The sequence below is a fragment of the Rhipicephalus microplus genome, chromosome 3 (genome assembly GCF_043290135.1).
Source record: "Rhipicephalus microplus isolate Deutch F79 chromosome 3, USDA_Rmic, whole genome shotgun sequence".
Lineage (NCBI taxonomy): Eukaryota > Metazoa > Arthropoda > Arachnida > Ixodida > Ixodidae > Rhipicephalus > Rhipicephalus microplus.
In genome coordinates, this window is record NC_134702.1 from 146,239,778 (window position 1) to 146,267,490 (window position 27,713).

Here is a 27,713-nt window from a genome sequence, read left to right on the forward strand (position 1 = left end):
GGTAATTATTAGGGAGCAGTACAGTGCAGTGTCCTTCCTAGCCCGGGTCACTTGGCGACGTTAAACCCAACACACAAAATCACACGATGAGGAAGCACTCTTTGCTTTGTCATAATAACACAGCCTTCTTGGGGAATGAGCTCAGCATGAAGCAGCACGAGCAGGTTCACTAGAAAGGTGTCCACAATCCAGCTCAACCAGTCGACCCTCGTGAACACAGCCACCACTGACAGGCCGCACATTCCTCGAAAGTCAGCAAAGTTCTTCAATGCCACTCAACTCGTCATCACTGAACTGAGCACCCGACTCATCGGAGGAGGAGTTGCACGAATCACAAATGCAGAAGACAAGTGGTTCGATTTCACTATCCACAATCATGTCCCGTTCCCGTGCTTCAGCTTCAACTTGCTCTACATGAGCGCAGCAGTTTTGCCACTTTTCCTGTTTTACAGATGCCAGTGCTTCTGGCAGAAGCTTCTCTACTTCAGCCAAAGTGCAACCCGTATTCCGTGCTGCGATGCACCCCTTTACCTGACTCCAAACAAGCTCGATTGTGTTGAACTCGCAGTGGTATGGTGGTACACGAAGCACTTCATGGCCGTGGGTAGCCGCCAGAGTGTCGATGCGGTACACAATACAGGGTGTGTTGACCTTTTGGGAAAGTTCCAGCAGTTCAGCTCTCACCATGCCCTCTGACCACGGAACACCTTTCTTTGTGAGCCAAAGCTGAATATCAGCTTTGCGCGTTGACTTGGTAGGTGCTTTCTCAAGAGCTACGCTGTGGTATGGCGCATTGTCCATGACAATAACGCTATTAGGCGGAATGTTTGACAAAAGCTTGTTGGTGAACCACTCCTCAAAGTATCTGCCATCCATCTCAGAGTGGTAGTCAGCGCTGCGCCCCTTTTTTTGCTCGGAAGTAGTCAGCAGCTCCTTCGATGAAACCAGTTGTACTGCTGCCAGCATGTACGAGGATCAAACGGGCCCCTTTGCCCGAGGGTGCAGCCAATCCTGTCGTCAGACCTTTGAGGAAGACATCTTGCGATGACTTCACAGTCGTGTCCTGCCAAACGTACTGCTTCGTGTGCCCTGCGTTGACCCATGTTTCATCCAAGTAGATGATGCACCTGTACAAAGTAAAACGAACGAGCGCACGAGTTAGCGCACACAAGTAAACATACCCACAGCAGCAGCGTGAGTCTTGCCATGACCATAGTCGAAAATACTGCAAAGGACAACTTGAGCAAAAAGTACAAAAAGCATTTATATGCATATTCTATTTTCTTTGTTACCCACTCATATGCTGACTGGTCTTTCGTAAACAGCTGCTTAGCGTCAATCGAGGAAAAAAACGGTCGGCGTCAGTGCTTTCTTTAGTCGGGCTTCAATTCGGCACGTAGGTGGCATTTGGCTGTCAGTTCTGATTCATGGCAAGTTCACATGTCACACATGCGGTATTCGGTAAAAATTCATTGGCTGTCGCTATCATTTTGCACGAATGGAAACAAAAATAGACACCAAAATTCCCAACAATGCTGCCAGCAACTTGCATCTTTCATGGGAATGAGCGCTTACCGCACCAAACGGCGGAGATTTAGCAAATAACTCTCACCGATTGAGGCAAAAACCCCCACCCAACAAAACAAAAGTCGTGAATTGCGACCTGCAAGCAATTACCCTGCTTAACCGTTTTCTTTTTTCCAGGTTGTAATTCAGATGTAATACTCTCCATTACCATATAAAGTTGCAATGATAACATCAAGTGTTATATCAAGGCAATCTACATGTGCTGCGTAAGGAAATATGAAAATAACGGTTCCCACCTGCCCTGTCCTCGGAATTTCTTGATCGCCCGCAAGTACCTGCGAAGCCAGGCAATGATGTCACTGCGCTCGATTAGCGCAAGATTCCGTTTTCTCTTAGCAAAGGTGAAGCCGATGTCTTTCATTAGCCTCCACAAGGTGGTTTTCGTGAAGTTCGGCAAGTCGTCGTCTTCGTTGACAGCCCTTATCACACTGTCCAGTGTTGGGATCTCCCTCTTGGCGTACATGCTGTGCACTTTCAGACGGATTGCATGGATTGTCAAGCTGTCATGTTTGACGGTTCGCGAGCTCGAAATCTTCACCTCGCGAGCTCGTTTTTTCGGTGACACCAAAGGCCCACGCAGACGCTCCGCCTTCAATTTCGCCACGGTACGGGGAGATATTCCAGTGTCCTCGCTCACAACACTCAGCACTTCCCGCACAAATTTCTCCGGGAAACGCATCCTGGTACGGGCGTACACATTTGCAATTACTTGCTTGGCGTGCTTTGACAGCTTTGATGTGCGAAGCTTCGAAAAAATTCGCGCAGGAGAGGTGGTCGAGGACGCAGAGCTGGACGCCATTTTTTCGAAGCTGCCACAACGAGTAAAAAAAAAAAACGGCGGCGCGGGTCATGCGGAGAGCAAAAACCTGATACGAAAGCGACAAACATAAATTACCAACTCGCATATTTGGATTGTTTATCCGACAACACAGGCGTTTGTTTTTTAACCTGCAGACAAATATGTATGCTGAGAAGTTTCCCAAGAAGCATTTATTGATTCTCGTACACCCCAAGCGACGCACTACTTTTTGGTCGCGGCAGTACACAGCGCAAACAAGAGCGCTAGCTTTGACAGCGTTGCACATGATGTATGAAACGGAGTATAAATCACATTATTATGTGCGTAGTATACGCTCGTTTATTTTAAAACTTTGTGAAAGCAGAGCCGTATAGAAAAATACTGAAGCAGACAGCCAGTAAGCATTTTCAAACATGCGATTCATCACTGAAGAGCTTTATGCAGCACTGGTCAGAGCTGGGCTGAAAACGATGATGATGAATTTCAGTATTATACCGTGCTAGAAAACAAGTATCTCCAGCTACCTACCAGAAGCTACTACATGTAAGTTTGCAAGAGCAACCAGAAAATTTAAAATCTTCTATAATTTTTGAGTTAGGCGGTGTGACAATTCACACGAAAGTCTGAGCGTTTACAAAAACCGTGTTATTTGGAACTGCATGCAGGTTCGATTCCTTGTTGCCACTGGGTGCCATGTTTGTAGTGCTATGGGGTTGTTGCCTGGCATTCTGGCTCGGTCGCCGTTGGCCAATGGCGATCGGTTCCTTGGGCTCATTGTGCGCATGGCTAGTCATCGCTAGGGCACCCGCAGACTCCTGGAACCTCTACGTAGCAAGGTTCATGGTTGGCGTCTCCACAGGTGTCGTCTCGCTCATTGTGCCTGCGTACATCGCTGAAATAGCGACAGCCAAGGACCGCGGAAAGCAGGTGCTGATTATTGTTGACAAGCGAATGCGCCTACATGCAGAAATAAGCAAAAACAAGCAAGCAGTTCTGTCAGAAAGAATATAATATACAATATTGCCAAAAGAAACTGCCTAATCATGCAATTGAAAAACGCCAGATGGTGAAACATTTCAGAGAACTCCACTATAGCTCCCTTGAAGACATCAGGGTTAGGGGTCATTAAACCTCAACATTTTTCGTTGCTATTCTCACAGTCAAAGTGAGTGTGCAACACAATGGAAGATAACGTGGCCGCATTAATAAGCTGAGGAAACTTGCAGTCGAAACGAGTGATGGGCACAATGCATGTCGGCATATAAAATGTAAATGAATTTTTCCGTGCACTTCATTAAACGTTGCTGAAGGGAATATTTTACATCAGCACGTTTAGATTGGTAGCTTTGTGCAGAGTGAAAAATGTGCACGCAGTTTTCTGATAATTCAGAGAGAAGATTAGTGTCAAGGATTTCTGAGCAAATAGTTGGATAACCAATACCCATAGGAATGCAATATTTGAGTCCGAACCGAATCCACACTTTTCGTTTTTAGACCTCGTTGAAAAGGTTTATTATTCGACGTAAACTCTAAAAAAAGCTTGGAGTGAACTCTAAAATCGTTTAGGACCATCAAATTATTATCAATAAAGTTCTCCATACCATGCCATATTAAAGTGTTATCTCTCTTGTGTGAAGTCGCTAGCCTAGCATGAAATGTTCCGTAACGAGACTCATGAAGCCGACGACAGTTATTGCAAGAACTTCCGATGGTGTCAAGTGCAGTGGGATATGTGTGCCTGCGCTAGCTATGAGCGAATAAATATGGTATACTTGTCTATTTTCGCTATCTCCAGGTGCTACAAATATATTATTAAATTTCTTTAAAATATTGCCTAAATCTCAGTGTGGGACAATACAGACTTGCATAGTCGCGGGCACGCTATACACGTACGTGGTGGCACAGTTCACGGACTGGTCGCGGATAGCCCTGTGGTGCGCAGTGCCATCTGCCCTGTCTGTGGTGCTCACCATGCGAGCAGTCGAGTCTCCCCGCTGGCTTATGGAACAAGGCAAGCACGACGAGGCCCAGGTAGCGTTGAGGCGGATACGCTTCATCACTTCGCAGGCAGATGTTGAACTGCAGGTAAGGTCGTGTTTTATTGATAACTCAAAAGTGCCTGTTGGTAGAAGTTTCACTTAAAATAAAGCATTGCCGTAGCAAGCGGCATACTCTTTGGGAAGTCATAATTTTCTAGTTAGCCAATGCGGCTATGGCACACTATAGAAAGTACAGCTGCAGACGCCTGCCGCGTTTTATTGCGATTGAAACAAGTGACGTTCTGCGAGGGCTGGCGTTGGCACTGGCTACGTCAGTTGCTATAGCAAAATATATTAAAAGGCCTTTTGCATTGAAGCTCCATCATCCTCTTTATATATATATCCGCTACCTTCACCTCACCAAAATATATACGCTGTTGGTGCTTCATCTCATCGAACGTGCCTCGCAAGAAGCCGATGAGAGTGTATATCTTCTCACTGCCCCATGACCGACTCACTCACAAAGGAATTTGCAGCACCACTAAGGTACCAGCACCTGTAACGCTCTTCCTTTTATGCTTTATAAAAAAGTACGACCCGTTTGTTGTAAGGAAGTCTATCGCATACTGAAGGACAAAAGCAACACCCGGCCGCAGTCTCGCGTGGCTCGCCGCCTAAATGGGATAACAAGTCTGATTGAGCTGGGCCCCGCCAAGCTACGAGGTCTTGGTTTTCGTGACCGTGGGAAACTCCCCGCCAGCCCGCAGTTGTGAAAAAAGAGATCAACGTACCATTTATAATGCAATCGCACAGCATTTACATCTCGGCAGGGGAGACATCCCCATTCATAACAAAAAGTTAAATGGAGCACAGGCGTCGACTTCCAGATGATTGCAGGTGGGTTCGTATCTCAGCCCAGATTTATTGCAGAAAATTTATCTCTACATTTGTCACAATGGCTCCTGCAGGCACTGCATCGCATTCGCTAACCTAGACCACATGCTGTGGCGTTTCTCCCCGTTACGAAGCGGACCAATTCAATGAAGACAAGTGGCTATTCATCAACAAAAGCAATGAGCTCAGGGCTTACTTTGGGTTGTGCAGAGGGCCCACGATGTGGCGATCTGGATTGCCCTGACTGTTCCAAAGTGGGAGCTGTCCGCTGTGCTTTGGTCATTTTTTATCCATTCAATTTCGTTGGCATTCATTGTCGTTGTCAATGTGTTGTTCCAGTGAGTGAATTCCACCGCGGAAAGAACGTGAATCGCTGAATGGAAGCTCGCACCTTTTATTTATGATCGACCGTCATTTTACTATAAAGCCATCTGCTATATCTGATGTCTGTTGTCAGTTTCTTTTCAATAACTCCTCTATTTGCGCTGCAGGAGATTGGAGTCATTTACGTCAAGTTGCCGACTTCGCTCCGCCACTACATGCTCGCCGTGATGATCATAGTGCTGCAGCAGTTCTCCGGGGTCAACATGATCCTTAGCTTCGCCACCGGACCCATGCATACCACGTCATCGTTGACGTCGCGTGGCATCTACGTCACACTTGCGATTGTGCAGGTACAGAGCTTAGAACGCTGGTATCCCATGCAACTGAGCCTATATACCTTGCCCTAAGAGCAATGGAGTATTTGCCTGAAACGTGGGATTACGCGCCGTGGCATACTTAAAATCTTGCGTTGCCTGATACGTATGGTACAGCTCATAATCATGTTCTCCTTGTAATTAGCAAAAGTACGAATTTATTTATTTTTTATCGATATCCTACAATGTTGCTTCACTGTAGATGGCTCAGATAAGCTTTGAGACTACTTTGGCTTGGCGGAACACTTGAGCAATTGCCGTTAGGGCGCGATAGTTTGAGTAATAATGTAACAGTGTGTCATTTTTAAAAAAGGCAAGGTGCAATATGTTTTTTTATGTTTCTCGTTTTATGAAAAATATGTTTGAATAGACTTAAATATTCGTTACATGAAAGATTTTGTTATATGAGACACGACTTTTAAAACTGTGTTACAATTTATGCTGTTTCAGGACACCAGTATAGGTGTAACTCGTTTGAATTACATACAGCATTTTCATGAATTGCTCGAATTAACTTCCGAAATATTCTGAATATCATAGGCATTTGTACTTATGCTTCATGTATTACCATCGTAGGCTACACGAAAAGGGCATCAAGAAATGTGCAGATTTTTAAAACTAGTGGCTTAGTGCCTGTGGCATTGGTATTACTCCGGGCATATTAAGAAGTTGTTCGACAAATAGGCGACTAAGTGCCTGCGTTATGTTGTAACGTCACCCCATATAAATTGCACAAAATGCACGTAATTAGTGAACTGATGTACCAAAAGTAGCTTTTTATTATGCGAGATAATAATTACTGTCAATAAATATACATACTATTGTACAGTGCCTTTCTATGTCCTCCGGACAGATATACTACGCCAGTAAGGAATCTCTTCACGCTTTTTGAACTTTTGCAAAAATATTCTATAGCTCTTCGTTCACGCCCTTTATCAATATTTAAATAAAAACCTTCGCTCTACCTAGATGTGAAGACACTGCATGAATTTCGACCATTTGTTTTATTTCTCTAATTATGAGCTTAATTTTACGATGCAATGATTCCGGAGCCGAAATCTCCCGGTGTTCGCCCTTCCAAGACTTCTTGCATCGATGACATCAGTCAAGCGGCAGCGCAAGAACTTAGGCGTTGTCAGGGCCAGCGCCACACAATATATTACGCTCCTGACCGATTAGCTGCAGACCTCCGTTACTAATGCTGCTCAAGTGGACGCTCGTGTTGCCTACCTGTTGCAGAAGAATGTAGAGCTCGTCCACCTGAATAAGAAAATCTTCGACGCAACGCAATTGACGACGACGCTTACAAAGTAGAGCCCGAGGCCACGCAAAAGTACAATCGAAAGGTCTACGCTGTGTCTCGAGCCTGGTTCTTCCTCCGAGAGATTGCAAGCAAAGCGACAGGGCTGAGTGCCGCGGGAAACGAGCACCGACGCTGGCAGTGCCAGCACATTAACACACAAAATTAGTAACTCCTCACTTCGAGTAGCAGACATGCCGAAAGTGAAGAAACCGTGCCGCATGATTGTCAAGTGGTCCTCGTGAACCTGCAGGTCTGTATGCTTTCCGGTGCACTACGCGATCGGCAGTCCTTCTGGGATCACTTCAGAACTTAGAACACCGGACGAGGCACGAAAACTGCTTCAGCGACACCCGTCTCAAGTGTCCTGAGCTGAGTGCATGCAGTCCTGCAAAGAGAACGAGAGTGGGTTGAGTACGGGACACGAAAACGTCTCTTACGCACCCTCCCCGAGAGTATCAGCCAGCGCACATTCATTCGAGCAAATCTCTCAAGGTACTTGAGACGCTCGGTTATCGGAAGTGAACAACTTTTGTTGGTCATATTCGGAATTTCGAAGCAGCCCTCTTAAGTAACGCACAGTATACAGGTAGCTTCGACTCCTAGGGGCCAACGGAGGGACAGAGCGGTGATTGTGGAGACTTTAGATGTACCTGATGCGTGTACGGTCACACGATCACTGGTTAACTGTAATATCTTGGGGCTCCTAAGCGAGAAAAGCCATGAAGTCGCAGACAAATATCATTCCGACATATGGCGCTCACAGGCAATAAGTGCACTACTTGGGTTTGACATCTTAGGTGCAAATGAAATGATAAATCGCTTGTCCGGTTCTCTGACAGTCGTGAAAATGAACTTTGATGAACCGTTAAGAGAACAATGAAAGCAGAAGAAAGTTCACAACCTAGCGTTTCATATTTGCGCTGCAGTAAACCTTTCCTTCCTGACTGCGATGCTTGTGCGATGCGGCGGCGATCGAACGTCATCGGAGTCGAGCTATCTACTGAAAAAAAAGACTATGCTGAACAAGGCATCATCAAGATAGGTGGGTGCCACCAGGTCAAACTAAAAAGGAAAGTTACAGGAATACTTTCAGGCAGTGACAACCACAAATTAGCCATGTGCTGCCTGCAAGTGCAATACAACTGGTTGAAGAGGTCGAACTCTTGAAGTAGACTGGCGCTGCAATCACAGTAGATGTTAAGGAAGAACATGCAGTGCAAGTTGAAGCACCTTAGTCACACGGTAATGTCTATTGCACGCCTCCATATGCAGTCATCCGCCAAGATGCTAGTATGAGAAATCTTCGTGATCTGTCGAAGGCGTCGTCGCATGCGCGAGGTCGTCCCTGCCACAAAGATGCTCTGCTGAGTGGTTCAAAGGCCACCGCTGAGTTTAAGCAGCCTCTACTCGTCGTCTATAGTCCACCAGGCGCGCAGAGAAAGCTCGTGTAATGTTTTTGGTGGGGTGATCTGCCAGAACGCGTCATAATATCGGCAGAACACACATCGAGACGGTGACTTGTGCAATGGTCTAAAGGCCGAAGGCCTAGCTGCTGTGAGCCTATGTATGACTACAGAGCACGTTCAGTTTTTTGATAGCCGGACAGAGTTGTCAGTACACTCAAGAAAGAACAATACTGCATGAATCTTTTGGGGGTGACTGTCTTCTGGAAAGGCAGACAAAGCGACTCGTCAGTTAGTGTATATTCTGGATGCAAGCCAGTGAGACTTCACTGCTTAGTGATCGCCTTGGCCCCTTGGAAATATGTTGCTGATGATTGCAGACGGGTGGCAAAATGGAGACATGGAAAAGGAGAAAAAAGACCTTTGAGGAACGAGATGTAAATGGAGCATACAGCTCTTGGTCTAGTGTTCTGGTTCTTTCTCACACACAAAAAGGAAGAAAATGACCCTAACTTTCGGTCTGATGATGTCAGGCCGCAAATTTGCAGCGGGGTGGGTGTTCTGCCAAGCGACTATAGCTTCGTTCTACCGAGCACCAGGCCGGAAGTGCGCTTGCATCTGTTTAACCCGTAGGCGCTTGGCGGCCGCAACTCTCTGTCTCCCATGGCAGCGGTGGATGCTGAACGATTGCACCAAGGCTGTGGTGAATTAAGGGACGCCCAGGGACCTCCGCAGAAGCTTACAGGGGTACCTTTCAACATCCGAGCGCCACGTCTGTGTACTCCTCTAAGCATTCAGAAAAGCTGGTGTGTTTCCGGTCAGCACTCGGAATCGAGCCCGGCACATTCCACATAGGAAGCGGACGCTCTAACCATATAGCCACTACTGTGGTTGTAACCACGAAGGTTTTGATTTGATTGATATGTTTGTTTTAACGTCTCAAAACCACCATATGATTATGAGAGACACCATAGTGGAGGGCTCCGGATATTTCGACCACCTGAAGTTCTTTAACGTGCATACGAATCTGAGTGCATGGGCCTACAATATACCCGCCACCATCGGAGGCGCACCCGCTGCAGCTGGGATTCGATCCCACGACCTGCGGGTTAGCAGCCGAGTACTTTAACCACTAGACCATCGCGACGGAGCTAATCATGCAGGTGACCAGTGCGGCTATGGTAAGGTACAGGAAACAGTGACACCAGAATCACTGCTTTTCTTTGCTTGACCATCGCCATACCTAATTCCGAGACCAATGAGGGTACAGCCAAAAAAATTGTCCTGAATTTCTAGCTTTACCTCATGGGAGCCGTGCTCTATCTTTCACCATAGAGGTGTTTATTTATTGAGCCCGAAATAAAACCTGCATAGGAAGCGCTAACATTATAAACTGGTTTGCTTCACGGGTCCGACGCTTTGGTCTGGTTTCGATACTTTCACATTCTCGAAGCTTGTGTGTTTAGCCAGCAAGAAGGAAACAAACACAAAATCTCCCACTAAAGGGAATTATCGGTAAATGCGAAGCACCGGGCGCGAACGCTCACACGGGCTGCGGTGTTGACGCTCATTGCGGCGTTGCACAAGAGGGAAGCCTAGAAAGGCGGAAACCACGCACTGACTGACCATTGTTTCCTACTGAAACATGCCAAGCACTGCTAAGTGGCAATGAGAGACAGAGGACGGAGATTGGACACAGATATCCGCAGTTCACTTTTAGTTAACATGCGTGCTGCAAGTGTTCGTTGTTCAACAAGAGAGAGAAAGATGAAAAAAAAACTTCATTCTATCTATGTACCGGGAGTAAATGGTAGGTGACGCGATGTAACGCACATAATAAATGTGCCACCGGCACCACCTTGGAGGTTGATAGTCAGAGTGAATGGTGGTGCAGCGCGAGCAACCATTGTTCTTTTTTTAATAAAGAAACTCACTAGCAGGTGGTGCCTGCATCAACGTTGCGAGGTGATCGAGGGGGAGTAAGAGAAGAGCGGACACGCATACGCAATGGAGATGCAAACGCCGCGGGAGGGATGCGTAGAGGCGAGAGAAGGGAGCATAGAAGAAAAGGGGAGCGGGCGCGCATGCGAAATGAGTGTATAAACGCTGCGGAGAGGGATTCCTAGAGGTGAGATAGGGAGGAGGAAGGGTAGACTGGCAGACGTTGTCGGCATTATGAGGCAAGATTGGGGAGAGCCAACAAGGAGAGCAGAGATGGGAGAGGGGATGCACATGCGCAGTAAGGATGGTCACGCCACATACCAGATTGAGCTCGATCCTAATATTTTTCACATCTAAAACAATTCGAGCATCTCCGAGAAATGAATCTTGACAAGTGGGTGAAGCCCTGTATAACAAATAGGTGAGCAGGTTTGCTACCTGAGCGTTGGACCATATAATGAAAATTGAGTGGCATAAAGTGTATATGGTAGTGTTAACCTATAGTAACCTTAGGCAGTTCAAGGAGGATCCATAAGTGACTGGAGGAGAGAGAATGCCTCAAAGTGAATCCGAGAATCCGTCATTGTACTGGAGGCAATATACAATTTTGTTCTGCGTAATTTATTGAGACATATAGTGCGCAACGTGTGCCTTTGTGTTTTCCTCAAGAAGCCTCATCATACAGGCATACTTTAGAAATAAGCAACTTATCAATATCTTCTTGACAGGTTATTTTCACCGGAACGGTGATCTCTTACCTAATATTTAGCCTATATGTCTACGTCGAACACTACAGTAAAAGCTCTTCTTGTTTCTCGTATACGTTTTGAATTTTGCAACTGTTTTATGCCATGATCTCATCAACGTAAAACTAGGCTAGGTCCTAAAGTGATTCAGCCCTGTAAGAAAGTGGCCGTTTCCACGCAAGGGCTTGAATATTGCCGCGAAAACAACCAATCGTAATGTTAGACAAAGGCAAGCAGCTCCCTCATTTCGTGACACCACATTTGCGGTGAGCAAACTGACCTTCGTGCTTTATTTGCATATAACACAAACTTTCATAATATGAGCACAACGTGCGCCAAAACGATGAGCCATTTGTTGAACTTCCCACTAGCGATAGTTGCTCGAGCACAGGTGATCATGCCCTGTAAATAGGAGAACGAATGCCCTATGACTCCTATGCCCATACGGTGCGAAAAAACCGACGGGGTGGTACTAGAGTGTGTCACAAACGATGTCGTTAAAGCAGTTCCTTCGCACCTTCTGATGGGCGAGTGTGAACAAGGCTCTCCCACGCCGAAACGCCTCCGAAGTGTGCTTACTACCACTGGAAAGTGTTGCGTTAAACGAGCTCCCGGCTAGCATGTATGTAGTGGGAATGTGCGGCTCGGCCAGCACACCCCGTTTGAAGACTCCGAACTGCAAAGGGCTTCGTGAGGAAGTGCAATACACAGCTCGCAAGCAAGAACCGGGAAATCGAGGACTCAGAAAGCCTGCTGATTGCTAGGCTGAAAACCCCACCCATAGTTGCCGCGAATTTACCACCTTAATAGAGTATTTTTCCTCGTCCTCTCCCTGTAGGACGCATACAAACACGCATGAATGACTTAACGTGTTGCACTTATGAGTGAAGGGCCTCAGGCTCAAAAGTTCCATCCTGGTCTTTAAAAGAATTTTATCTTGAACTATTTCTTTGTGAGTGTTATATTAAGATGCCACCTACTTTCTCAGGCCCATTTGTGGTGTATGTATCTTTCTAAACTCTTGTTTGTCCAACATTGACGTGTCACCCACATAAGCAAACCTGCCCCGCTTAGGGTGTGGTAGAATTGAAGAACATTGACAGGCTGCTTAGTGAACGCCGGAAATCGAGTGCGATGCGTGTATCTCCTCCCCTGCGCAAATGGGTGGACAGTGCACGAGCTAGAAGAGGAATGTGTGCGTGTGTCTGTTTTCTGCGTGCACCTAGAAGTTAATGATGTTGAACTCGAGAGACACTTGATTGTCAGCCCAATATATTACCAAGGCTGATCTGATACGTAGGTTCTGCTTAAACTTAACAGCGAATACTTCAGGCAAATTAGTGAAACTGCTTGAGGTTCCAAAACGACCCGAAATTCAGGCATTTTTTAAGGAGAAAGTGATATACAAGATAGTTCTCCTGGCAAAATCACCGCAAAAGAGTGGCTACTTGGGCTGGCTACTGAGCAGAAAAAGCAGAGCACACTCTGTTCCATCTCTCTGCTCTATTTTTCTTCTGAAACGTTCCCTGTGAACTAAGGAAGTACATTTCTTTCAAAAATGCAAAATCACCGCCCTACAAAACGTATGAAATTCACTTATTCCTTATGTGGGCTTGCAGCAAACATAAACTGTTCAAAACATGTGGTAAGCCGCAAATCATACACGCGCCACACGATTGACACACAGATGCTTTCAGGCAACCGCAAGCTTGCGCTCTTAACTGCGGCAGTACACACTGATAAACTCTACATCAAGCCATAGAATAGACTGACTATACTAGTTGTCACTGTAAGAATTATCTCACACGTCTTTGTACAAGTATAAACCTCTGCTTTTAAGCTCACTCATTTGAAACAAAACTGTCGAACCAGGCAGACTTCGACATAACTTCACAAAGCGTTAAGAGTCATGCTCGACGAATAAAAATGCCAGCCACGTGTAATCGATCCCACTGTCAATAAAGCAAAATAATTTAACCGCGGTGACCTACTCTCGATGCAAACGAACCAGCCCCACAACAAACATGTCCATTTCTAACATAAACCAAATATTCTTCCTTCGTATAGCAAGATTATGCGACGACACTAACATTGATTATCCAGGTAAACGCGTAAAACTATCATTTCTCTCAGCTGCTGCCGTTGTCTAATGGAATGGAATGGAATGGAAAACTTTATTTCGGTCCTGCAGGACGCGCTTAGCGCGTAGCGGGCGTCTCCCACGTAGGGACCGACAGGGAGTACCTGGCGGCCGCTTCGTGGGCCTGCTGGACGGCCCATCGCTGGTCGGCGAGAAGTGAGCTCCTGAGGGACCTCTCCCACTTGCTTGAGGTAGAGTCGGGAGGAGTTGTTCTACACTCCCAGAGCATATGTTCGAGTGTCGCTGTGTGTCCACATGATGGGCATGTGTCGCTGGGGTATGCATCGGGATAATAAACGTGAAGCGTGGCAAGGTTTGGGTACGTGTGTGTCTGTAATAGGCGTAGGGTTAATGCCTGCGGTCGGTTAAGTTTCGGATGTGGGGGTGGAAAAATGCGGCGTTCCAAGTAAAAGTGCTTTGTAATTTCATTGTACGTAATTGGTGCATCCCGATTGGTATCCAACCCAGCAAGATGAGGTTGCCCTGTGGCAGTGCGGTCGGTAAGTGCGCGCGCTGCATCATGGGCGATCTCGTTGAGGTTGGGTAGGGCACCCGGCACCTGGCCGAGATGGGCGGGGAACCAGATGACAGTGTGGTGCTTCAGGGCACTCGGGTCCGCATTGCGCAGGATACGTAACGCCTGGTCGGAGATGACTCCGCGTTCGAAGGCTTTGATGGCCGGCCTGGAGTCGCTGTAGATGAATTCCCGTTTGCTGTCGAGCATAGCTATAGCTATAGCTACTTGCTCCGCTACTTCGGGGTTTCGGGCGAGGATTGTGGCTGAGGTAAGAGTCTGCTGCGCGGATGATACCGCGACCGCAGCGAAGGCTTGGTTGTTGCGATAGGCAGCGGCGTCCACGAACGAGACGTTGTCCGCTTCCATGTCTATGCGCTTGAGAATGGCGGTCGCCCGCGCAAGGCGCCTGCCTCTGTTGTATTCGGGGTGTACATTTCGTGGTATGGGAGCGATCGTAATAAGGTCGCGGATTTCACGGGGAATTAGAGTCAACTCTGGGGGGTCCCTGGCCCTCGAGGAGAAGAAGCCGAGCTCACGCAGAATATGGCGGCCCGCCTTGGTTGTAGTGAGTCGGGTCAATTGCACACGTTCCTGAGCTTCGGCGATCTCTTCTAGCGTGTTATGTACGCCAAGCTCGAGGAGTTTGTACGTTGGAGTGGTGATAGGGAGGCCAAGGGCTCGTTTGACCACCTTGCGAATAAGCGCATTGAGTTGATCGCGCTCAGCACGTAGCCACTTGTGTATAGCGGCAACGTACGTAAAATGGCACAAAACAAACGCGTGTACGAGACGCAGCAGGTTGTCTTCTTTGAGGCCATGGTGCCTGTTGGCTACTCTACGTACGAGTCGTATGGCATTCTCGGTCTTAGTCCTGAGCTTGTGTACTGTTTGGGTGTTGGTTCCGCGGGACTCGATGATCATGCCGAGGACCTTGATGGTGTCTACCCTGGGTACAGTACGACCATCTCTGGTGTGGAGGGTGATATTGCGTTCCGCCGGAGGTTTCCATGCCGTTGTCTAACGAAGATCTTTTCTCGCTGCACGTTCATCTCTCATGGTTCTAGATAAAGTGGTATTTATTCTGTATTACGGCCACCAGAAAGCACGTCCAGTGAGGTGAACATAAAGCAAGGGGCTTCAAGTTAGCATATACACCAGAAAGCCTGGTAACTACGATTACCTTTATATACAATTGTGAAATGAAACAAAATAGTAAATAGATCTCGTCATGTCGCTAAAGGGTAGCACACTGTCATGTTTTCATGGGGCACCATTTAATTGAAAGCTTGGACGACCACACACTTTCTGCATTAGTAGGCTGCACAATATCTAATGCGAAGGCATCATACTTCTAGTTACTACTGAATGTTTCATTTCCAGGCTAGCTGTTTTCTTGTTCGCAATGCAGCTGGTGTGCACCGGACTGGCCTCTCAGATGTTGGACTTTTTCGGCCGCGTAAAGCCCTTGGCGGTGTCGGTGACCATTTGCGTGGGCAGCATGACGGCGCTGGGAAGCATGTACTTGGTCTTCGCAAATGCCCACGGTGACGTAGACAGCGAGCTGGGACATCTGCTCATCCAGGCGTGCAAAGTACGCAACATTGAGCTGCAACGTTTGAGACCGTTCAAAAAGACTCGCCTGCACGCTCATCGCTTAGTATATACTATGCGGGTGGCAAATGCTCATAATAACCATACTGTAAAATGCCTTTTGATTGAGCTTGTTGTTCGAGAAAAAGAAAAAACAATCCCAGATGATTATGATACTGCCTCATCTCAAGGCTCAGTGCTGCGTCGTCTTGGGGAAAAGGCAAGAGTGTTTTATGTCTTGTCTTTCTGCAAAATATCGACTACGTCATAAATCCTAATTTTTGTGAAAAAGAACATCACAAATTCGTCTTTCTGTGGGAAAACGAGGTACCCGCTATACATGTATGCGCACTTTCTTGGTACTCCATGTGGCTGATGACTACCAACAAATGTGCCCGAGTGTTTTGCAGTGGGCGGGAAGAATGAAGCTATATACTCGTTGCCCAATTCTCAATGCATGATGACTGGTTGTTGTTTTACTTTAATTCCACGTAATACACCATAGTTTAGAACGATTCCTTGCCGGACAGGATACACACATATATAGTGTCTTCTCGCGAGTAAGTTTCAAGCACCAGCGTCACTCTGAGGTAGAATACTCGACTGCCACACATAGGGTCCAGGCTCAAATCTCCTTCTATGCTCGGTACTTTTTTGACATTTCATTTATTTTTTCATGTCTCTTGGTTTAGCGCTCTAGGAGAGTGATCGAGTGATCACCGAGTCACCATAGAATAATTAGTGAGAACAGGGCTTCTGTTCTCGCTTTGTTTGTGTGAGTGTGTGTGCTCATGCGTTTGCTGACGACAACATACGATTGCGTGAAATGGTATGGCGAGAATAACTCTCCTGCCACTTCTTCAAGCCTCAGTGGGAAATTCAATGCACACGTGCATGCTGATCGCAGCGTGATGACAGTAGTTGAGCACCCATGGAGGGCTACGAATCGTGCCATACAATAAACTGCGTTCAGTGCGAGATGTCCTGGGTGCTGGGTGGCCTTCTTTGTCTCTCTTTACTTTTCTATTATTTTTTGTCCTGATTACATATTTTCTTTTTCTCGCTGTGAATGCTTTGTCGTTCTTGTCTTTCCCTGTCCCTCTTTTTATTTCTATCTTCAGTGCTTGCATCGTCTTTCTGTTTCTCGTTATAGTTATCTGCCTGGAATCTTTGTGAATCCCTTGCGATATCACGCTTTACTCTTTCCCCACCCAACATCTCTCCTGTTCACCCCCACTTTTTGTTCACACCACTTTAATACGCTGCACTAGACAAGGCTATGCTATACTCTACTCGCATATCTGCATAGCCAAGTGGTCCAGGTGCTCACGTTCAGGTTGCGGGAATGTGCGTTTTAATGCCGCTTGACCTATGACACTTTAGTACCAAGAATTTCTTTTTCGCTTTCGTTCTGCCTTTCTCTTTACCTCTCACTTTCTCTTTCTGTTGTTTCTTCCTTTTTACTTCATCTGTCGCCCATCCGATTTATTGCATCTTACTCCACACAAGTGGGCGCACGTGTTTTGGGAGCGAAGAAGCAGTAGAAGTGGAGGAGAACGAAGAGAAAACAAGCTAATTAATATAGGTGATATTTTTCAGCTCTTCCCACACGGAACAATTGCTGTAAGACACCCCAACAGTTAAGTTCTAGAGCAGAGCTACGAGATCCTTTGACTAAAAGCTTGTAGCGCCTCGATGCGCCGCTCGTCAAGGAAGAAGAAGTTGGCATTTGGGCCGCGCGGCGGCTGCAGCACGATAATAAAAAAATCAGTTCGAAAACTGAACGCTGTCAGGGCTAGACCTTTCCCGTGTTAGCTCCGACAGTTAATGGTGACCCGATAAAGAACACACAGCCCCGATCATCCCGCATGGATCCCGCCGGCTCTGCCACCAATCCTACCGGTCCTGACGCCCAAGAAGACGCCAGACCTAGCGCTGCTGCAGTCGCTGCGATTCAACATGTCAACCTGCCACCATTTGGGCCCAACAGCCCCAGCACATGGTTTCTGCAGGTCGAGGCGCACTTCCGTCTACGGCAAATCAACAGCCAACAGACCAGGCACTGGCATCTGGTATCCTGCTTACCTCCGGACGTAGCCGACGACTTAGCTGATATTTTAGCGTCGCCGCACCCGAGCCATCCCTACGACACGTTGAAGGCAGCTATCATTTCCCGCAAGTCTGAGTCCGAACACAGCAGACTCCAACAGCTCATCACGGCTACAGAGCTCGGTGACCGTCGCCCATCACAGCTCCTGCGACGCTTGCGCCAGCTTCTTGGCGGCCCCTCCGCCCCTCAAGAGGTTAAGCTGTTACGTGAGTTGTTCCTCCAGCGCTTACCGCAGAGCATAATTCCGGTCCTCGTAGCTGCAGGAGATGTCCCAGTAGACACACTCGCTGAAATGGCTGACCGAGTGGCGGACTACTCGCGGGCACATAGCCTCAACGCCGTTACCCCACCGCCATCGGCCACCACTGCAGACCCGGCGCTCGCGAGCATCGAGAACCGTTTTGACACCCTTGTCAGGCGCCTCGATGACTTTGTACCTGTGCATCGTCGACCGTCATCCAGGTTCCAGATACACAGTCGCTCCTCGACGCCCCGCGTTCTCCAGAACTTCGGCCACCCGACGCGCCGCGGGACGTTTCATCCTCAACCGTGTGCTGGGACCACCGCCGATTCGGTGCCTCTGCTCGCAAGTGCACGCGCCCGTGCTCCTGGTGAGGAAACGACCGGCCACTGACGGCGGCAAGTGGTACTGGTCGAAAGTCATACCGCCTTTTCTATGTTTCTGATAAGATCACTGGCGTTTGCTTCCTAGTCGACACAGGAGCCCAGGTTAGCGTCATCCCGGCCTCGTGTGCAGATCGCCGTCGCCACGAACAGACCTGCCCACTCCAAGCGATCAAAAACTCCGCCATTCGCACATACGGCCAACGCTCTCTTACACTTGGCCTTGGACTACACCATACGTTCCGCTGAATTTTCATCCTCGCTGACGTCTCGCAAACAGTTATTGGAGCTAAATTCCTCAGTTTTTTCAACCTTGCTGTGGACATGCATGCTCATCGCCTAATTGATCTCAACACCCGCCTCTACATCAATGGTGTACTCTGTACTTCCTCACCAACGGGACTGCGAGCTCTCACACCTGCTTCGCCGTATGCAAAAATACTCGACGACTTTTCCAGCATCACGAAGCCGCACACCAGAGAGTCTACCGATGAAGCATTCCATCACTCACCACATTGGGACCACTGGACCTACCATTTTTACACGACCCCGTCGACTGTCTGGAGAACGCCTCGCCATCGCCCGCTGTGAGTTTGAGCACATGCTTGAACTCGGCATTGTGCGGCCTTCCTACAGCAACTGGGCGTCGCCACTCCACATGGTGCCGAAGAAAGATCCTGGCGACTGGAGATCATGTGGGGATTACCACGCTCTCAATGCCCACACCTTACCAGACCGCTATCCACTTCCTCACATACAAAATTTCACATCAAATTTGGCTGGGTGCACAATATTTTCTAAGATTGACTTAGTGAAGGCTTACCATCAGATTCCTGTAGAACCCGCCGACATTCCGAAGACGGCCGTCACCACCCCTTTCAGTCTGTTGAATTTTTGGATTGCGCAACTCTGAACAGACCAATCAGCGCACAATCAACGAGGTCACGCGAGGTCTCGGTTTTGTATTTGCCTACCTTGATGACCCGTGTAGCAAGCTCATCCGGGCCTGAGCATGAAGCCCACCTGCGCACCCTGTTCCACCACCTGGATGATTACGGCCTCGTAATTAATCCCAATAAGTGCATCTTCGGCGTCGCTACAATAGAGTTCCTAGGCCACCTTGTCACTCCAAAGGGTATCCAACCACTCGCCAGCAGAGTGAAGGCAATTCAAGACTTTCCACCACCGACTTCCCTGAAGAGACTCCGAGAATTTCTGGGCCTATTAAACTTCCATCGCCGCTTTCTTCCAAAGTGCGCCACATTCCTAAAGCCCTTGACCGACCTATTGGCTAAAAATAAAGACCCGGCTGCGCCACTGGAGTGGCCCAAGGACGCTGCATCTGCCTTCAGCACTGCCAAGAAGGCTCTAGCAGACGCTACCATGCTCATACATCCCGTCCCTGATGCCCCAATTCGTCTCATCACCGATGCATCAAGCGTGGCAGTTGGCACCGTTCTCGAGCAGCACGTATCCGGTTGGCAGCCCCTTGGGCTTTTCTCGCAAAAACTGAAGCCACCAGAGACAAAATACAGTACATTTGCCCGAGAACTCCTCGCGGTATACTTCGCCATCAAACATTTTCGTCATTTATTGGAGGGCCGGGACTTTTACGTCGTTACAGACCACAAGCCCCTGACGTTTGCCTTCCATCGCAATCACAGCAATTACACTGCACGGGAGATCTGTCAACTATGCTTTATTTCCGAGTTCACTGTGGATCTCAGACACGTACATGGGCCGGAAAATGCTGCTGCTGATGCACTATCCCGCATCGATGCCTTGTCGACCCTGCCACCACTAGACATGGAAGAGCTAGCAGCTGCCCAAAGCAACGATCCTGAGCTGCATCGTATTCGCTCTTCATGCACGTCTCTATCGTTCACGGAGTGCCCGCTTCCATTTTCAACCTCATTAATAACGTGCGAAACGTCTACTGGTGTCCCTCGGCCCTTCGTGCCTTCAGCTTTTCGTCGTGCAATTTTTGATCAATTGCACAACATGAGCCATCCTGGTATTCGTGTGACCCAGAAGCTAGTCACATCTAGTTTCCTTTGGCCAAGCATCAATGCTGATGTCCCTCGCTGGGCGCGAACCTGCCTTTGAGTGGCAGCGCGTTAAAGTTCACCGTCACACTGTTACGGCAACATCCCCGTTTCGGCCTCCAGACGCAAGGTTTCTCACGTCCATCTCGACATCGTCAGTCCTCTTCCGTCAACGCAAGGAGCCTGTTACCTGCTGACATGTGTGGATCGCTTCACCAGATGGCCGGAAGCGTTTCCCATTTCCGACATTACAGCACCAACAGTTGCCAAGGCTTTCACAAACGGCTGGGTGTCACGCTTTGGATGCCCTTCTGTCGTCACCACTGATCGCGGTCGTCAGTTTCAATCGGCCATTTTCACCACACTTGCCAATATCCGGGGCATTCGACACATCCACACAACTGCCTACCATCCTTCCGCCAATGGCATGGTCGAACGGCTTCATCGACAACTGAAAGCTGCCCTCACTGCTCACCAGCCAAGGGAATGTTGGCTCGACCACCTCCCCTTCGTACTTCTGGGCATGCGATCAGCATTGAAAGTGGATCTCGGCTGCTCATCAGCCAAACTAGTCTATGGCGTTTCCCTGCGTCTTCCAGGAGAATTCTTTAAGGCATCATCGCCACCTTCCACTCACGATGCCTCCACGTATATTCGAGAGCTGCGCACCACGTTACGGCACCTTGCTCCTGTGATTCCTGCCGACCGACACACCCAGTCTGGTTTCGTCAGTCAGGATCTGCATGACTGCAGTCACGTCTTCGTTCAGCGTGACCAAATACGGCCACGACTAACACCAGCCTATGATGGCCCATTCCGCGTACTCCATCGTACACCTAAGACGTTCACGCTGGACATCAATGGCCGTGAAGACGTCGTAGCTGCTGATCGACTGAAAGCTGCATATATCGCCGCTCTCGCGGCCGCGGGGTTTCAATCTAAAGTCTGGATGCCAACATCCAAGCATGTCCACTGGGCGACTCCTCCCGTGTTAGGTCCGACAAGCTCATTCACACCGAGGGCGGTCGGCCAAAGCGATAAGGTGGCAAACTGGAAAGCGGGGAAAACCTCCACTCCAGGCGGCCAAGCAGGCAGAGAACGACGTGGCAAGCGCGATTGCTCCCGGAGCAACTTTTTGCCGTCGTCAAGGCTTGCTGCTTTGCCAGAGGCGCGAAGGTGGCACTGTTCAACCTTTGAAAAAAGCGTTGCCACGTGATAGCGACATGTGTGCAAAAGCGTGAGATGTCCGCTTCCTCATCCTTGCGGCCAGCCCAAGGAGGCGTGTGGTCTGAACAGGTGCACCCACACACCGCGTTGCCGCTTCGAAAACCCGGCTCACCCGCTTTTCCGCACCGCCTTCGGTGTGAACGAGCCTTCAGGTCAGTGGAGATCAGTTCGCGAAACTTTTTTTCCCGTGTATTTTCTAGTTGGTCAGCTGGCTACACTACTGGTTTTTCATACGTCGTTACTGGCTGAGATAAGGTCTTGCAAAAACCAAACTGGGAAAGGAAAAAAAATACTAAACGTCATCTTTACTAAGTAGCACCTATGCGTTACACCAGAAACTTCACTTTGGTGAAGTTGTTTATAGGAAATACTAGCGCCTCTGGTTTCAATCATTCCGCATGATTAGCCATATAGGCCATTCTCACCCACATAGAGCATAAAATTGGTGTTTTATGTTATGTCATCACAGATACCTCACACAGTAGTGTAATGTTTACGACATCATTGATCTAAAACGACCTAGCGTATTCAACGATTACCGCAGTGGCTTCATTTCTATGAAGTTAGGAGGCGACAGCTTCCGTTCTATTGAAGGCAAATAGATCGTTACACATGCTCGATTGTAGTCATAATTTCTTCGCCATAGTGCTGTGTGAATTCTAGCTGGTTAGACTTCATTACGTTCCCATGAACGTGGCGTGCTTCAAACGCAAGGTACGTTCGAGTGTGTAAAACATCTGCGTATTTTCAGGTGATCAAAGGTGTACCGTCGAATGTGTGATAGGAAGTGCGCGTATTTTCTATTCAGCTCTTTGCTGAGTGGGATCTCTTTATACGTAGTACTATTTATGAAAAATATTTATGGCAACCATGATTTGCCAACTGACTGCAACGTGTGGCCAGGTCAGGCGTCCTATTTTGAGGCAATTATATGATAAGTGTACGGCCATTAACATTTACTTGCGTCCATCGCCTAGCTGTGGGCTTGCTGTACGCTCGGTGCGCAATAACTTCCTTTTGATATAAATCACCATGAAAACTTCTGGTCGTCAGAGTTTCCGAAACTGCGGAAAACCGTCAGGAAGAAGAAATAAAACCCTGTTGCGAAACCGAGTGCCACCGCGTAACAGTTTCCTGTGCCATGCCGTATTATGGGCCCAGTATCGCACTACATACTCGGACGCTGAAGCCACATGTTTCTGGGAAGCGCTGGGTACACAGCGCAAATGGATCTGCAGCGTGAGAACGCGAGTGCCTGTTCGCCATAAATGAATATATTAGTAGAACAAGAGATACCCAGCGCATTTACGCTTTAAAAAAGAAGATAAAGCTACATGAAAAAAAAAAACCAACAGGACTCGAGCTCGCCACCTCCTGATCACCAACCGAGTACTCTATCCACTATACCACCCCCTTTCTTTTTTTTCATGGTATTTAATAAAGTACTTGGGCAATAAAGACAATATCAAGCGAACAAAAGTACAATCAAATCGCCAAAGTAAGCGCTCAAGCGTTACTCAAAAAACTAAATGGCTAACACAGCGTGAGTTCCTCACATGAAGAGTTCTTCACACCGTGTTATACAAACAAAAAAGGGGTGAGGTCAAACAGTTCTCTAAGACGAAGTACCAGTCCGGTCTAAAGTCTAGCTCGTCGTAGATGTTTTTTAGGTGGATAGCCATTTGAATGAAGTGTGCGCGTGAAGAGGTGGTGAGCTCTGCATAGCGGTCTTGCATTCGTGTCTTCCACAAGCTGTGCAAACCCATGAGGAAAAACATATCATATGGTACTTCATCAAGTGTTGCTGGCAGAAGATAACGTATTGTGTGAGAATTAATGACGAAACGTTTTTTCAGTGCTCGCTGAAGGACATCCCAAAATAGTATGGCATCTTTGCAGCTAACAAAACAATGTTCAATCGTTTCCGGCACATCACATAGACAGCAGGTAACAGACGGAATGAAAATACCTTTTCTTTCTAACCATGTGTTTACCGCCAATGTTTCAGAGTGGAGTTTATAGAAGAATGTTTTTGAATTCGGTGGAATGTACATTTTGCGCACTCGCTTCAACACATCGTGACCAGGAAGATTGGCGTACAGTGAACGGTACAATGGAGATGGGAAGAGTGTACTCAGTAGGTCCTTATAAAGCACCTTGCGCGTTACTGATTACAGGTATTCTACAGAGAAGCGAGCTTTAAGGAACTGAACTGCGAGGTAAACTTCCTGCATGAATCCACACAAGCATGGGCGTTCGGAGAAGTTGGATGTAACAATTAAATCTGGTAAGCAATCAACAAGTGTAGCCTGCAAGAAGGAACGGATTACAGGATGAGAATTGTCTCGAAAAAAGAAGAATCGGGACACTATTTGCCATAGATAAAGGTGTTTTAGTCCTAACCCGCCCTCACTAACTGGCTTGAATATATTATCACGACGCATGGGCTCAAAATTCGAAGACCATATGAAAGTATCGAAAATTCGATGAAAGCGTTGTATATAGAATCTTGCGCAATGAATAAGTTGCAATACATAGTAAAGTCTTGTCGCTAAGAAAGTATTACAAGCTTCAGCTCTCCCAAATATCGAAAGTCGATAGGGCACAAATGTCTGGGCATGTCGTTCAAGCTTAGGGACACGTTCCTTCCAGTAATGCGCACTGAATCTATATGCATGCAATGGTACACCGAGGTATGTTGGAGGAGTTCCTGTCCAATTAATCCCTGCAAAGTGGTTCGGTGTGTTACCCCACAAGCCAAACCACAGTCCTAAACTTTTAGAGGCATTTAAACGAGCTTCTGATACTACGCCAAACTTTCTTTCTTACTTGCGGTTCCAGTTCACAATGGAGGGAGAAAATATTTATATTACAGTACACAACAAACGTGATGTGCTGTAGAGCAGTGCTCGACGGATGCGGGAATTTTTCTGTTTCTGTTCTGCGGTAATTTTTCTGTTTGTTGCCCTCTAAACCACAGCAGATGGGTTTAGACGCTTGTAAAATGACTATTTATTCAAGGAACATTCCATCCTGCTTCATGCTTATAAGTCAGCACTGTCAAGATAGACGCGATATTCCTTTTCCAATAGCATGTGGCTTTATTCGACACTTGAGAACGGCAGCCGGTCACCGAATGACATTTGTATAATGACATAGAGCCCAAAGAGTTTCGAGGAATTCACATATTAATTCCGAAAAATATCAAATAGACTCTGTAGGAGCAGATACAGATTGCCGGCTTACTGCCGATTTGCTTTCTTTGATAGCCGTTTCTCGCTCATGGTACTTGTCAACCTGTACAGAGCTTTTGTGATAACTTGTTCGATACATATGTGCGTACACAATCGAATAATAAGGAGTATTCTCGCCCAAGCGACGACATGGAAGTATGCAGTACGCGTGGCAGATAGAGAATAGGAGTTAAAAAAAACCACCCTTTAAAATACTAATACAATCCGCTCATAGCGTATGAAACTGTGTCGGATCAATGCGTACCAAACCATCGACTGGAAGTTGCATGTTGTTAGATACGAGTTCTAGAAGTACAGGCTAGTACGGCCAGCAGGTTTCGGTGGCAGCCTGCATGCTTTGCTGAAAGCGCGGCGCATCGATCGTCATCGCTCATTGTCCCGCGCACAGAAAGAAAAATGGTTGAAGTTAACGGATGTGTGAACTATATTTTACAGTCATTTTTAAACTTTAGAAATGTGTGTACTTAAAGCAAGAAGCGGCGCTAAGATGTACACCGACGCGTCAGGCACATGCCCCGCCACGGTGGTCTAGTGACTAAGGTACTCGGCTGCTGACCCGCAGGTCGCGGGATCAAATCCCAGCTGTGGCGGCTGCATTTTCGATGGAGGTGGAAATAATGTAGGCCCGTGTACTCAGATTTGAGTGCTCGTTAAAGAACCCCAGGTGGTCGAAATTTCCGGATCCCTCCACTACGGCGTCTCTCATCATCATATAGTGGTTTTGGGACGTTAAACCCCACAAATCAATCAATCAATCAATCAATCAACGCGTCAGACACGATAGGCTTATTGCTCGCTGGGACGGGGCACTGGTAAGACCGCTCTCGATGCAGCTGAGTAGCGGCGCTTGAAGTTTCTGCATATGAGCTTCGTAATAATTTCAACCATTACCTAAACTGTACCTGAAGCAAGTAGAAAGACAAGCATCGCCACACATGCATTTGCGGTGTGGCGATATTGAACGACCGCTGTTTTGTTCGCCTCTGCTGGGAAAGTTATTGAAGCGGTCGAGAGAGCTTATTTATGTCATGTCAAGCTTGCGGCGTAAACGATTTGCCGTTTCTGTTAGGAGTGGCGCCTGTAGCTCAAAGCTTTAAACACTGCAACACATATTCGTTAAAACAATACATCACTGATGGGAAATTAGTATACTCGTGTCACATGATAAGAAAAGTGTATTATTTACTGCAACACGCACAATCACCGCAATAATAACGCTGTTTTTGACTCTGCGTGCATTATAAAAATGCAGCGTGCTGAGAAAACGTAATACTCAGCGTTGGTTGCTTTATGTTATTACCATATTGTTCTCCTTATTCCGATGAAAACTATTAAAAATGACAGTAGTTTAGCAAATCATACATCAAGAACGTCTTGCGCTCATTGTATCTCTGCTAAGCGACACATTGTGAGGCATGCTCGAGACCTCGTAGGGTAGCATCTGTTAGCGCCATCGAATGAAGACTTTCATATTGGATGATAGCAAAACAAAATGCTGTACACGCTAGATAAACGTGCAAGCAGCCCTGGCTGAAGCAGTGCATTCTCCAGCCTCCAGAAGCGCATTCCAGTGAAAATTCCAGCGTTTCAAGTGCTTCCAAGCTAGTCAGCTCTAATGTCTCAACGGTAAAGCCAGCTCCTGTGCGACCTAGCTACTTCCGGGTGCACTCACTGAAGTGCCAGTACATCCCATGGTGTACCAGTGTTAACAGCGTGTACCTCTGCCAAAAAATGTGCTGATATCGCGCTGAGAACGCTATTTTTTTGCAGGGGAAGAAAGAAAAAAATGAAAAGACAGGATGTCAGTTGGTTCTTGACCAGGCTACTACTCACAGCTGGAAAAACGATTGAGAGGAATAGAGGGTATCCAATAGAAGGCGCGCAGTACGAAATATAAAAAGGAGGAAGCTTCTCGCAAAGTAAGGACACAACAGCTATCATCGTTACACTCGACACGATTAGTGCTGAGCTGAAACAATGCATAAATGTATGTGAATCATGTCGTATCTACGGGTTTGGGGCAGCCAGCATGTGAATGAAGGGCTCCTGACAATGTTAGACTCGTGAAAACGGAGCCAAGAACAACCTTCAAAACACGTGCCACTCACGTGAATTCTGCATGGATTTGTTGCAGCGTTCAAACTCCAGAATTTGCCATTTCGCGGACTTTGTTTGCAGGTCGCCTTCTGCGTCGGATACTCGATCGGTGTCGGTCCCGCCACTTGGGTGCTCACCATCGAACTGTCTCCTTTGCGAGGCGGGGGCTGCGACTTTGGCACCGCCTGCGTCTTCTACTGGGCGTCGGCGCTAGCCGTCATGAGCCTGGTGTGGACGTTCAGCTATTCGGCCACCTCGCTGGCGCTTATGGCATTCTTCGCGGCCAGCTCGACTCTCGTGAACGGCATCGGTGCCTTCTTCCTTCTTCCTGATACTGACTCTGTCTCCCTCGAGGCGATCTTGCTTGAAGGACAGAAGGATAGACCCCTGAAACTCCGGGTGGCCCATGAACCTACGCAATCCTCAGCCACGCAGCAGGGAGAAGAGGAGGGGCAAAAGAAGAAACAGGAGAAGCCAAAGTCCCCTGCCTTGAAACAAGTAGCTTCCGCACATGGATCACCCGTGCATTCAGAACTGTCAGTGCCGTCGCCGGGAAAACAACCATCATGTGCGTTGTCCCCAGTCTCATCCCACTTCTCTCACGATCACCATTCCCGCGCCAACGATCTCCAAGAAGACAACGTGAAAGGCGTGTCTTCACCTGAAGTCGATGGCCAGAAAACGTCATCGGCCGGGAAAGTGGCGGCCGCTGACAGCGCTCGTAGCGGGCGCTTAGAACTTCCGAGTAGACAAACTTAA

The 27,713-nt window shown here is 47.7% G+C and overlaps 2 protein-coding genes across 2 annotated transcripts; one reads left to right on the top strand and one right to left on the bottom strand.

Moving 5' to 3' along the window:
- Positions 1–252: 252 nt before the first annotated feature.
- LOC142802997 (uncharacterized) lies at positions 253–876 on the bottom strand. Its single transcript, XM_075888089.1, has one exon. The coding sequence runs from the start codon at positions 874–876 to the stop codon at positions 253–255; it is 624 nt and encodes a 207-aa protein (XP_075744204.1).
- Positions 877–3,136: 2,260 nt separating this feature from the next.
- On the top strand, positions 3,137–27,713 carry LOC142802998 (solute carrier family 2, facilitated glucose transporter member 8-like). The gene is made up of 5 exons (XM_075888091.1): positions 3,137–3,313; positions 4,232–4,471; positions 5,751–5,933; positions 15,416–15,598; positions 27,036–27,713. The coding sequence occupies exons 1-5, from the start codon at positions 3,137–3,139 to the stop codon at positions 27,711–27,713; spliced, it is 1,461 nt and encodes a 486-aa protein (XP_075744206.1).

Bases quoted from the DNA above. Each gene is read 5' to 3' on its own strand.
- LOC142802997 (XM_075888089.1), bottom strand. From the start codon at position 876: ATGGATGGCAGATACTTTGAGGAGTGGTTCACCAACAAGCTTTTGTCA.
- LOC142802998 (XM_075888091.1), top strand. From the start codon at position 3,137: ATGGCGATCGGTTCCTTGGGCTCATTGTGCGCATGGCTAGTCATCGCT. The intron at 4,472-5,750 runs GTAAGGTCGTGT...TTTGCGCTGCAG, and splicing joins AGGCAGATGTTGAACTGCAG to GAGATTGGAGTCATTTACGT. The intron at 5,934-15,415 runs GTACAGAGCTTA...TTCGCAATGCAG, and splicing joins TCACACTTGCGATTGTGCAG to CTGGTGTGCACCGGACTGGC.